This window comes from Osmia lignaria, chromosome 16 (genome assembly GCF_051020975.1).
Source record: "Osmia lignaria lignaria isolate PbOS001 chromosome 16, iyOsmLign1, whole genome shotgun sequence".
Lineage (NCBI taxonomy): Eukaryota > Metazoa > Arthropoda > Insecta > Hymenoptera > Megachilidae > Osmia > Osmia lignaria.
The window spans coordinates 2,084,977-2,099,085 of record NC_135047.1 but is presented as its reverse complement, the minus strand read 5'-3'; the positions used below and the strand labels follow the sequence as shown (position 1 = coordinate 2,099,085).

General features: G+C 40.8%; 1 protein-coding gene across 2 annotated transcripts in view; it reads right to left on the bottom strand.

The window, feature by feature from the left end:
• The window catches only part of LOC117600762 (LIM and SH3 domain protein F42H10.3), a 28,057-nt gene extending 16,312 nt beyond the window's left edge, over positions 1 to 11,745 (bottom strand). Inside the window, exons 1-2 of one of the 2 annotated variants that reach the window (XM_034316623.2) lie at positions 11,324 to 11,745; positions 3,279 to 3,373 (exon numbers count right to left, since the gene is read on the bottom strand). In XM_034316623.2, the coding sequence (XP_034172514.1) occupies positions 3,279 to 3,373; positions 11,324 to 11,392 (164 nt within the window). In that variant the 5' untranslated portion in view covers positions 11,393 to 11,745. The remainder of the gene's footprint in view (positions 1 to 3,278; positions 3,374 to 11,323) is intronic. The other variant, XM_034316620.2, reaches the window with a different exon arrangement.
• Positions 11,746 to 14,109: the final 2,364 nt, after the last annotated feature.

Below are 14,109 nucleotides of genomic sequence, written 5' to 3'. Positions count from 1 at the left end.
CCGTGATATTGAAAGACGATAATGAAAATAGTGAACGGTGAGACAAGTGTAGAATGAAAGGGTAGAATCGATGGAACAAAAGTGGCTCCGAACACGTGTTACCTTTAGCCATACGATAAGTCTGTTTAATTCAGCTCGCGTCGCTCAACAACAGAACCCGGAACAAGTGTTCGCACGCATTTATATAAGCAACAGTACCATCCACCAGGGAACCGTTTCGCTTAATTCAAATCGTTTTCGCGGGTCAACGACGTGGGAAACATCTGTTGGACGATGAACGGTTCGTTCGCTTCGATGCTCCGCAAACCGATATTCACGAATAGCTTGAAAATTCGATGAAAATTTATTAGAAATTTTATTGGGAACTGGAAATAACATATCGAGTCTTTAAAAAATAATCTCCAACATTTACAAGGCAATCCTTAACACTAGAACTACCAAAGGGGTTAAAATAACTGCTCTCGAGTTTCTTATTTTAAATTATAAATTTTATCAAGGTATTTTTGCTTGAATTATGTTTCATCTCGTATTTATTTAATTTTCTGTATTAGTGTGCATCAAACGTCGGTAGTTCTAGTGTTAATAAATAACCCTCGGATGGCGGACCATGGAGAGAGCCTCAATTTTAACTTTAGATCAATATCCTTGTTTTCTAAGTTTGCTGTTCAAGGGTTAATTTTCATAGTAGAAATTAAAAATGAACCCCTGTGGCTCGGGGGGATTAGAATACGGCCACGGTATCCCCTGCCTGTCGTAAGAGGCGACTAAAAGGGAACACACACATACACACAGACTCAAGCAGAAAATTGTAAAATGCAAAAGAGAATGAGATTCGAAAAGAGGCGCGTGGCCGAAAATGTTTGTTGGTCAAAAGGTAAAAATGCATCCCTTTTTTCCGAACCGGGGAAAATTAAAGTAAAGTAAAGTAAATAAAAAATGTTAAACCGTTGATATAAATTCGATTTCCGGGTGACACAGATCGCCTCTGAGAAATTCTGTTTGTGACCCACCGATGGGTCAAGCCGGGGTGAACGAGACGTGTACGAAGGAGGTCGTCCAGCAGACAACGCGTATATATACGGGCTCATAAAAATTAAATGAACGATGTAGAGAAAGGGGGAAGATAAAGAGCAAGGGAAATGATGGCGAGGGATGGGCAGCAGTAAGGGGATAGACTACCAGACGAATGAATGAATCTCACGACTCACATGTGTTCTCTGCTTTGCTTATTCAGTTCATCGTCTGATTCGACACGCATTGCTGACACATGCACTTGGCTGCTTGCTACCGCGGAATACGAAACTCGAACTGTGAAATTTCACCAATTAATCCTTTGCAGTTGGAAAAAAGAACTCTGGATAAATGTGAATCCCTCTACTTTAGAAAATTAATACCAAAGAAGTAACCCACGTTTAGTAAAGATATTATTTAAAAAAGAAGCATTAGAAATGAATGAAGGTCAATTGGCTGGGCATACATTGACCCCAATCATGAAATAATTGTAACAGCATCTGCTTTAATCCACAAGAGATCGATGATGCATCGATATTCTTTCGTACAGAAACAAGGACGATGTACAGTTGTTCTTAGCTCGAACAGATGACGGAGATGCAGAACACTTTAATGAGCACTGTTTTCTCGTAGCGTGACTCTTTTTTAGTGCAACTAAGCAGATGCTGGTGCGATTTGAAAAATGCAACACGGTAGATTGCAATTTTAATTTTGATTGATAACAGTCTGAAACGGGATCGACGCTTTATAAATTGTTAATTTTTCGTTTGAAACAATTGTACATTCCGGGTCGAAGGAATTGCGAGCCGGTTACGCAGCAGATAAATTCGCGAGAGCGGAGAAACGTGGATTCGAAACGCGTTGTGGAAAGATTTCGTCATCGCAGATGCTCAATCTGAATACTCCGCGAGTCACCGCTGGGTCTGCTTTACGGTAAAACGCTTCGTGCCGATCGCTCGGTTCGCGCGAACCTCGATAAATCGGTCTCGATCGTAAATTAACTCGTCATACGATGGAAAATCGATGTCCTTATTCCAACGCCGAATAAACGGGCTAAGGAAATCTGATTAACACTTTGAATACCATGTCACCCATATCTGGGTGACACTTGAATTCTCAAAGGAAGCCGTTATCTATATTATTAAGAATTTGGTTACTTATCTAATTAGGCATTTGAAAAAGCGGATAATGGAAATAACAAAATATTCGGAAAATAATAAATAAAAATATTATCTAATGAAATTTTCAATTTAATCGTGAAACTTCTAACAGAAACAAACAAAATTTCCAAAATAAAGATACCTGAATTTATATTGAAACACAATCAGGAATTCTGAAGAATTTATTTTTTGAAACGAAGCCTTTCAAAAATATTAAATTAATCGGTAGAAGTGTGGGGAAGTAATCACGAAAAAGCGTTTAATCTTGCACGCTCTCTCCTCGGCCTTCCCCTCAGCATAGATTTATTTTAATATACGTCAGTGATATGAAATTGAACGGAACTCGAAATCAATTTCAAGGTATCATAAGACGATAATTTGTGAATGTTAATAGTTATCGAACGCGCGAAGAAATTCTCTCTGAATAGCGTATTAAATAAAAAAGAATGAAATTTATGCTTGGAAAGATGTAGAAAATTATCACTTATAAGAAACAGCATCGAGAATCGTCGAGTAAATCGTGTTTCTGTAATTAACAGGTTACCAAACGCTGATTATAATTTTGCACCACAACGTTCCCCTAATTATTCCACCGATGGTATTTGTGCAAAAATGAGAAAACTGATAACCGGTTACCGGGTAATCTCGATGTGTACCGATAGGCTCGTTAATCAATAGATAAGATAAAATCTTCGTACTCTTCCCATTAATATTTCGATCAGAGTTGTTCGTTATTACCGAACATATTACCATTTATGCTCGCTCGAGGCTCTAATTATCTCCATATATGGGTCAAATGAAGCGAGAAAGTGTAGGTAACTCGAAATCTTTCTTATCTCGTAATTAGCGTAATCGAGTGACTTATAAATTTACGATCTTTTTGTAATTTATGTTTCGTTTTTCAAGTTTCTACTCTTTCTTAGCCGTGACAGTTAATAAATTAGCAAACTGCAAGGCAAGCGAATGTCTGTGGAGAATGTAAGATAACCCTTGCTTGTAGTCAGCTAAAACCAACACAGAAATTTCAATTAGAATACTCTGTTCCCACGAATCAATCATCGCAGCGAATTGATATCTAAATTAAAAAATATCATTTATTTTACTTACGCCTCACAGTATGGCTGTTTGTTGAAACCCTTGTACGTCCTCATATTAAGGATCATTCCGCAGCCCTGACATTTGAAGCACTGTTTGTGCCATACCTGTAACAAACGAAATGATCGAAAATTATTTTCCAAAAAATATCAATGCAAGTTTGAAACCGTGTCGAATCGCGATATTCTCACCCACGCAGAAGAAAAACTGCGAGATCCGTTGTTTCGCGAAACAAAAGCGATCTAATCGCAGGCTCCTTTGTTTCATTGTTACTCATCGGTAGCATCTTACGATAACGCGAGTGCACGGCTATCCTATCATTGTGTTTTGTACCGACGATTTATCGTGTGTCACCGAGGATACACTCTGACCTAACTTACACGGATTAAGTTCGTTTTTATCGCCCGATAACCGAGAGATACCCAATCGTTTAATACCGCAGATCATCGATCGGGTCAACAAGTAAAACGAGAATATTAATAATATCTCGACTACGCAGATTCGTTCAAATTATAATTAGGACTTTGCTTTTGGATCACGATCGATCTCAAGGAAACATCTTGGAACGCTAACAGCTGTTCCAAGAGAACGGCATTAGCAATTCCGATCACGAGCAGAGCTCCGTGTCATAAAGTGATCGTGTCCCATCGATTGCGGGTTTCCCAACTGACCCAGAGATATCCGAAGGCCGTCGTCCTAACGCATACCCGTGCATTTCGAACCTAGAAAGTGCGCTCAGAGATGCAACCGATGCGCTCAGAGATGCAACGTTATCCAGGCGACACTTTCGAATAGGTATCTCGTCCATAGACGCAATTACTGCTTTCCATTATACAGGGTGTTGAAAAATACGAGTGTTGTCTGATATGGGTCCCATGCATATTAGAGTGCCATATAACAATAATAGGTTTAGGTTTATGGGATCCATATCAGACAATCCCTGGGTCCCATAAACCTAATCCTAACCTATTATTATTATTATTATTATTATCGAAAGCGAAGCGAAAAGTTCTGTAGCATTTTTCGATGGGATCAGTAGTTTTAACTTCGATTTTTCGCGATCTATCCAACGGTGTAGAGGTCTTCAGGGTATTTTTTAACACCCTGTATTTGAATATTGCAGCAGTATAAGAACTGTGCGATTAGCGCGATGAATTCGAAGCTTTCCACCAGCAAAGTTTCTCTCGTCGGTTTAATTATCTTTGATGCGGTTCAGCTCGGCTCCTTGGCCTGTTAACAGGGTAACGCTAATAAACGTGCTACAAAGTGATCGTGTAGCATCGATCTCGCGTTTCTCAGCTGACCCAGAGATAACCGAAGGCCGTCCTAGTCGTACGTCTCTGCTGGGATAATTGGCAAGGCTGTCGACGAATGTCGAATAAGGTCGATCGAAAGGAGAACGAGTCGCAGGAGATGAAGAAGGCCTCTCTCTCTTCGTGTTCACCCGGAAAGAGAGAAATGAGTCACGATCATGTGAGTCAACGTTGATCGCGGTCAACAAAGGGTTATAATTATTCGTCGTGGCGAATGCGTTGTCTCTCGCTGGTTACATCTTGTTCGACGCATTTTCTCCCGTCCCTTTCGAATTCTACTCCGGATGCTCTTTGTTCCAGTATCTTTGAATATGTCGCGAGGTTCTCCGATGACCGCTACAATGTCAGTACAGCTCGGTTCGATTAAAAAACAAAAAATAATATCATTTTCTCTCCAGTATCCGGTCCGTATCTCTTTCAGTTATTCATAGCATTTTACCACGTAACACTCTTATTCGATAAAAAGGCAATTACACCGATAGTTGAGCAATATTGCCAGCGACTTTCTAAATATACCCAGCGCGCCGATATCAAAACGTATTCATTCGAAGAGCCGAGTAATCGAATAAGCAAGATTTTTCTGCCGGTTGGCTACCAAGTAGCCAACTGTTTCTCGGTTGATTCGAAAGCGGGAGCAGGGTAATTACCGCTAATCGCGGCTAACTAATTGCAACTAAATTGAAAGAACGAGAGCCAACAGGCGACACGTGGTGTACGGGTCCTCGTAGCGTGTTCGTCGCGCGATTAACATTGCCGGCACGATACAAATAAGGTACCGTTGCATTCGTTCGACGTTGCATTCCGTGCACTCGACTCACGGACTGACACTGACGACCCTGCATCGTCTAGAAATCAAAACGTGCCTCGCTTGCCAATCTACTCTTGCCGATTCTCCAACTGCTACACCGGTGGCTGTTTTTATTTTTCTCTGCTTCTTCTTCTTCGATTCCTTTTTCCCCCGCGAAAACGATCTCCTCTTGATTGATTAAGGAGCCTCGCATCGATGTCCTTGCATCGTTAACCCGTTTAAGGCTGGAAACTAGAAGTTGCATCGTTGCAATTTTAAAAGCCGACTATCTTAGTAAAATCCAAGTGCAATCAGACAAGTTATAATTACAATTATTTAAACGTACTATCGTCATATCTTCCAAATTAACTTTCCCGATATTTATTATCATTTTAAGTATCTCGAATGTTTAGAGCATTTCAATTTCTTCTGACATGGGTATCGCGAAATTTGCATACGTTTTGCATACGCGATAAAGGCATAAGCATCCGGGGACTGGTTCTAATTTTGTTGCTTCTTCTTCTTCGATCATCGATCACGGATATTCGTGATTGAAACATCGAGCTCCGAGTATCCGGACCGTAAAAACGACGGCAAAAAGAGATCCACACGAGTTTGGGCAATGAAGTTTCTCATCGAAAATTGCGTACTTGCAACCGGTGTTACCCGTGATTCAACTCGATTACTCAATTACGATGTTTGTATCTGGATTACACAGAGACAATATTTACGAACCGCGCGATGTAACGTTACCAGGAGCACTTTCGCCGCTTTTTGGAATGTTCCCCGTCGAACTCGGAGCCTTGTTTCGCAAGAAACTTTGCTTATGGTCGCCGTAAATGTTACGCGAAATCTCAAATATGGTCATCGAACTTTTACTTATATTTCGCGACGAATTTGGATATCTCCGGTGAAGAATTCCGATCGATTAATCTTCCTTTCCTTTGTTTCGTTATTTCCACAACGTTTGCAGCGATTTTTACGGTATTATTTTCTATAGAAATGGCACAAGGACCGATACTATTAAAAGCCTCTTTTGATCATTTAAACGGTGAATGAATAGTTCTCCAAAACAGGTGAAGCATCACCGGCGTTACACAATCACGAGCGATTGTGCCGATGGCAACAATCGTCCGCGTAATCTGGTTTGTTAAATAATGAACGCGATATCTGTGTAGAGGATACTTCAAAAAAGATGCTTAGTATCAAATATACAGGGTATTAAAAAATACCCTGAAGACCTCTACACCGTTGGATAGATCACGAAAAATCGAAGTGAAAAGTTCTGTAGCATTTTTCGATGGGATCAGTAGTTTAGCCGCATTTCGTTGTTGAAAATTGAAAAATTGACCAATCAGCGCGCAGCTTGAGTAAGAGACTAGTCTCCTCCGTTGCGCATGCGCCGAGAGTCTAGGGGAGACAGAATTAATGAATTATTTAAATAATTCAAACGTTCTTTGCTATTGTAAAGATAGCAATTTTATGGTTTTTTGGATATATTCGATATCAATCTTCACTACAGGATACAGACGAAAATTGTACGTGTACAATTTATCAAACCGTTTAGTAAATTGAAACAACTGAGTATGACTGCGCATGCGCATGCGCATGCGCGACGCTCAGCTGCGCAGCTCGTCGGCGCAGAGGAGGCTAGTCTCCTACTCCGCTGGTCTTGCCACCCACGCTGCGCGCTGATTGGTCAATTTTCAACAACGAAATGTGGCTAAACTACCGATCCCATCGAAAAATGCTACAGAACTTTTCGCTTCGATTTTTTGTGATCTATCCAACGGTGTAGAGGTCTTCAAGGTATTTTTTAAAATTCTGTATATTAGCCTTGTTAAGGAAAATTGCAACATAGGAAAGGGAGAACCCCGAATGCACGATAACCCTTAACTGCAGTAATTTACAGTAATAGCATCATTCTGTATTTCTCTCTAGGAAAGGCCGGTGTAGATTTGTTTTTGAGACAACCTGTATCAGAACGGTAGGCACAGTTCGCCAGCTCGAGGCCGGCGAAGAAAGTGGCGCCGTGTGAAATTAGATCAGCGTTGGTAAAAGTGCGCGAGGGAATTGTATCGCGTACTCGAATCGTGGTAACGTTCGTCGAAAGTGAAAGTATCAATAGAGTTGCTCGTCCTGTAATGACAGCCGAATGATCCCGTGGATGACCTTTGCGATTCTCTAAATATCAAACGCGTCGAGAAGCACGCGTTAATCCCGCGGTAACCAACATCCGACGAGCATCCCTTTAATTCCTTACGTTTCTGCGCAACTCCGTTATCATCCGTTGCGTCTAACGCAACGAAGAAGCTCCTTTTTTTTCCTGGTAAAAGGTGTCTAGTAATTGTTACTCGTGCAGAATTATTCCCGTTTTCGCAACGATCAGTGGGAAACGAGCGGATGCCGTATCGCATCGTCGACATAATAGAAATTTCCAACGGACTATCCTGGAAAGTAAAAGGATTGTTCCTTCGAAATTTCCTCACCTCGCTATGGAACTTGATCAACTATAGCCTCGCAGGAATTTTCGAAGGTATTTACATGCGAAGGGTTTTCGGAAATTTATACTTTAACCTCGAGGTGATTAGATGCATTAGAGGATTAAAGAGAAAATACATTATTAGGTTCCACGAGTCTCGGGTAACGCGTTGACTGTCACGGTGGTCAGTGACCGGAACCACGAATTCAATTTAATCAAGTGATTACAAAACAGGAACAGAAAGCGAATACCGAATACCATTAATATCTTATTAATAATACAATACTGCAAACCGAATGATTGAATTAAAAAAAATTTCACGTTATCCAATTGAATTCTAACGTAACTGAATTCGATTTCGAACGAATGAAAAAGCGGAACGATAGAAAGTTTCCATCTATGGAAATGTTGCGGACTGTGCAAATGAAACGCGTATGTATTTCAATTGTTACGAATACAAGAACAAACGTATGTTCGTTAGCTCGGTGGACGTATTTTTGAGCCACGGTGTAGGCGCAACAGGTTGCCAATGACTCCCACCTGTTGCAATCGTATGCCAGACCCACGCAACGTGTAGCCTGGAATTCGATTACAATTTCACCTAACTCTATCAAGGAATCAGTCTCTATGGATCCATCAAAGTGGAACCATCATAGCCCCATCAGAATTTCCATCCTCCCTCTTTAACTTCTGAATTTTCCTCGAGAGGGAAACGGATAATGTTTATTTCTCTTCGCGGACCACGTCTTAATTTAATAGCCACGCGCTTAAAAAGTACACGAACAATGCCGAGGGTGGTTAAAAGAGAAAAAAGAGAAGAACTGTTAAGCGGTTCCTCTACGGTTAATGGGACGTGGATTAATTGCCGCAACAGCAGGATGCGTCTGGCGCGTATGCGGGTCGTGTAAATTGAAACAAGACGCTGTTTCGTGTACACTTTAGTGTATTCGGCAGCGGGATGAAGTACGCAAAAATAGAATTTTGCTCGGGTAAACGAGGTCGAGGGGAAATGTTTGAGAAGCCCTTCTTCTTTCGATATTTTTACGGTCATTTTACAGAGTACTTGGATTTTAAAAGGATGATAAACATTTTGGTTGTTAATAGAAGAGTTAAATGGTCCAGAGCCTGGTGGCTCGAGCTTCCTTACAGTGCAACAGAGGCTGCCGGATAAAAGGAGAGCACCGATGGCAGTGAGAGAAAGACAAAGAGAGAAAGGAGGCTCTGTACGTGCCATTCACAGGAACGGTACAACGAGCTGGCAACGAGAAGACAAGATATGCGGAGGGACCAGAAAGAGAGAGGAGAAAAATCAGCGAGCACGATAACGGACTATAATCTTACAGAGAAATAATTATTCGCGGTATATCCGATTCTAGTGGTTCGCCTTCGACCGGGCTCGAATTGAAATCGTTGCACGTTTCACTCTTGCTTCACTAATTCTTCTTTTTTACCATCTGCCTCAATTGGGAATCTACGATTAACGTAAATTGTAATTAGAGGAATTAGAAAAATGATTTCCTCTAACGAATTCCTTTCTCTCGATTCTTCGAACGCTTCCGTTACTTTTAGAGCGAATCGAGTAAATTATTAACTAACCGAAGGTTGTGGACTAAAAATATATTAAGCAGGCTGGAAAGAGAATTTGGAAAGAGGAAAGCAACGTGGAGATCGCGTATCTCGATACGTCCAAATTTAGGAGGCCGAGGTTCTCTTCTGCCTGTTGGGCAGCCTGTTCGTTTTCCGGCGTTAGAATGCCGCCTACGTGATTTAAGGCTCGTTAACTCGGGACGAGCGTTAAATAAATCGTGACTGGTATGTATTTCTGTCTATAATACCGTGGCGAACGATCGCGGGCTTGAAAATCGAGTGGTTCGCTCGAGAGCGGATGCACCGAGGATGCACCGATTTGCAGGTGCAGTAGATACGGAGTTGCAGGGATTCTTCGCTCTTACCCAAATACTTATCATCAAATTATTACTAATTATTATTCCATTCGGTTTCAAGTTCCTTATTTTAAATTATAAATTTTATTAAGTTACTTTTATTCTTTTCTTTCCTCTTCAATTTATTTTTGCTTACGGAATCACCTCCTGCTTTATTGCACTACCTGTTTCATCCTTAATCTATTTAATTTCCTACGTTATTTCTGACTTAAAAGTCGGTAGTTCCATTGTTTGTGAATAGCACAAATAATAATGCACCTGATCGGAAAAATTCCAACCCCCTCGGTCCTTTGCAGATATCTACATGCACGAGGAATATTCTTATCGGTATTAATTACCGAGAGCGACGTTAATTAGAAACGAGTCGAACGGGAAACGATAGAATACGTTACAAAGAAGCAGCGTCTCCGAGGGAAAAACGTAGCTGGAGCGGAGGCCGGAGAACAGAGCGTATCTTGTACGCTGGCGTGGACGGACGAAACGACAGACAATTATGCCGAATGGAACAGGACGCCTCCAAGTAAGCGGAACTAAACGAGAACGGTACATCCTACGATCTGTTGGCAAAAAAATCACCAGCCGTTCTCACAACGAACGATAACATTAAGAATAGGATGTGCCCGAAGATATTTCATTGAACCCATTAATTAGTCTGTGCAATGAAACAACTTCATGTACAGGGTGCATTATAATACTTCTGCCTGGAGATTTTGGGTAAAGTATGAAATATCCGAATTATTTTTATATTATATGTATAAATTTTTCTTAGACATTGTAAGGATTTTGTAAAATAATTATTTTATAATTTGGTAAAATAAGAAAAGATTTTAAAAGATTTTTGATTAAAAATTTTAATTTAGGGGGAAATTAAGATATAGATCGACATTGCTTAGACTGCTTTTCATATATTGCCGACACATATACACCGATTAAATTCCATTCTTTTATTTTAATGTAGAGATAAATAATCACGGTATCGGTGAAAGATCTTATCTCTGATATTTGTATCAAGATTTATTATATTTAAAAGTGTAGAACAAAGTTCACTTTGCGCAATAATACAGTAGTTTTAAAATAAAAATATATTTGACATTTTGCAAAAATTTAATTGACATTTAAATACAGATATTGTTTCTCTCGCCGAGTCGAATATGTACACACTGTATATTTATAAGACACTTCGCACGGTAGCGATAAATCAAAGCATCGAATTTAAACGGTATTATATTCGAAATGAAAACATGTGACTTACGATGTTTTACCTTCTAACTATGGAATCGTACAATTGTACATAATCGTAAACCTTTTCACGACGAAACTTGAGCGAGATGAAATAAAATCAGTCGGTTCGGTCTACCGTAGGACGATACTTACTAACCTTGAGGTTTAACGGAATGGAGATTAAGTGAAAGAGAATTTTCTGCGAGATATTAATCCTCTGACGGAATCGTTCGATTAAATCGTTAACGATGAAGAATCTGGGGAGAGAAATGGATCTGAAAATTTGGTCGGATATATATGTGTAACAGTACCTTGTCGAGGCACTTGAGCTCCTCGATCGGGTAGACCGTTTTCTCGCAGCGGGCGCACGTCTTGCTCATCTTCTGCTTCTTCCTTCTTCTTCGTCGTCTTTCTTCTCTTTCCCACCGTCTCTCAGTCCAAGTTCCGCGTATGTATCTTGGCCTCTCTTCTTCACAAAACACTGCGACGAACGTAAAGAACACGTGTAACACTAACGACACATCCGCGCGGTCTTTTGTGTCGGTATGATCGCGGAAAATCGTGGACGCCTGGACACGTTTACGCCGTACAATTTATTTACGACTTTCCTCGAGAACAACAACAACCAGCCACGAACAGGGAAAAAATCCACGCCAGAGGAAAAGCTCGAACTGCACGGGTGCCACACAGCCGCACCAAACTGCACTGCCCTCTCGTTCTCGTCTAGCTACAAAAACTCCTTGACTGACAGTAATGGTGGGGTACCACGTTAGTCAAAGAGGCAACGAGATATCTGTGTTCCGTGAACTCTTTCGAATGTATTTGTTTAATAAAATGATTAAAACAATTTCATCTGGAACCTTGGAATATAAATAAAGGTATATTAAATGTTTCTTTGCTGAGATTTTCGTGCTGAATGATTCCATGGAAGCTGGCTCTAGTGTAGTGCACCGGTAATGTAGAAGATTCATCGGTAAATTAGGTTTATTTTATGGTAGCATCACCGAAGTGATGTTAGCGTGGAATATTAATGTTTCTTAACAATTTGTATCTTATAAAATTGCTCTAGTCGCAAATATTACATTTAATAAGATATTCGCAAATAAAAAAGCAGAAATCTGTTATCTGAAAAATAGATAGGAAAGCATCTTTTTACAAAGATATTAGGTACCCAAAAATTGCTCCTGATTTGTTTTATAAGATTTAATGGTCAGATATCTCAATAACAACTTGTTAACAAACAGCAACTGATAATAAATGTTGTTGCGTATCTGCCGGTAAGTTATGACGTCATAAACGACCGTTGATTATATCCACTGATTGAAAGTAAATGTCAGCGACATCTGTCACTTGTAGTACACCCTCGATCACTCTCGGTGACCCTTCAGGGAAAATGGCGATCAAAGCCAACGGTGGGAAAGGTATCCACACCATTGAGTATGACACTCGAGCTAACAGTCATTATGCCTAATTCATAGGAGGCACTTTGGTATTAATTTACGTAGTTTCTATCGTTATCGACAGCGAATGGCGTCGGGAGTGGGGGCTCCAAACGCCTTTGCACGTGGTCCGAGGAGAGGCAGACACCGGGTGCGACCCTCGGTGTCTGCCACATGATGAGCATCCGAGAATGGCACCTGTGTGCCAGGCGCGGAGGGCTCTACAGTGATACACATAAGGTCCCAGAGCCCTCCTTTAGCGCCAGTGTCGGTCGCCGTGGGGTTTTAGTCAGTAGGAATCTGACACTCCCCCGCCGTCTTCCCCCAAGGGACGGTGGGGGGTCTTATGCAAGATTTCCCCACGTAAAAAAAAAAAAAAAAAAAAAAAAAATATTTACAGCCACTGTAATTTGACTACAGGTAGCTCGCTGCAACCGCGAATGAGAACGCCAGAGCCGATTGAGCACCATTGTCAACCGTAGAGCAAAGTGAAACCTCCTCAGTCTTATAGCGACCACCGAAGGGTGCGGATCTAATTGTGAAACATACATACGTATATATACCCTTATTTTATTTTCTGCGTTCATTACATTTGCTGTATTTATCTTCTTAGTTTGTTGAATAAACTCATTAGGAGCATGAACCCGTTGATTCTATTACATCTGTGTGCCTCCCCTATTATTTTATCCTTTTATTTATTATTTTATTCATCTTTTCAGTCCTTGCGGGAACCACCCTCCCAAGCCATTTATTATTTTATCCCTCTACATGGGCCTCGGCTCATCCTTCTCAGTTATTTATTATTTCCAGGTCTTTGAGGTCCTTAGGAGGCCCAACCCTTTATCGCTGCATCCCTTACATGTCTGCAGCCCTTACACCCCTGTATCCCTTATATCTCTGCATCCCCTGTATTCCTGCATCTCGTATATACTAGCATTCCTTATACCCCGGTGTCCTTTACATTTTTTCATCGCTTACATCTTAGCACCCTTTATATCTCTGTATCCCTTACATCACTGCATCTCTTACATCCTTGCATCCCTTACATCCCTGCATCCTTTACATCTCTGTATTCCTTACATCCCGACCTTCTTCCATAAAAAAATCCCTGATTTCTTTACATACCTGCATCCCTTACATGCCTGTATCCCTTACACCTCTCTATCCCTTATATCTCTGCATACCCTATATTCCTACATTCTTTTCATCCCTACATTCTTTTCATCCATACATTCTTTTCATCCCTACATTCTTTTCATCCCTACCTTCTTTTCATCCCTACATTCTTTTCATCCCTACATTCTTTCCATCCCTACATTCTTTTCATCCCTACATTCTTTTCATCTCTTCATCTCTTCATCCCTTACATCCCTGCATTCCTTTTCATCCCCACACCCCCTACATCTCTACATCCCTTACATCACTACATCCCTTACATCTTTGTAGCCCTTACATATTTAAGTATAAATTTAGTTTCCTTTTTCGCCACCAGAGGGCGCCGTGTCGACCTGAAAATTTTAGTTCACATTTTTACCGCCAGAGGGCCAAAAATTGAGCAAGCTTTAGTTCCTTTTTTCGCCACCAGAGGGCGCTGATCGAACATCGAAATTTTAGTTCACATTTTTGCCGCTAGGGGGCGCTATTGTTTCGAGATTTTC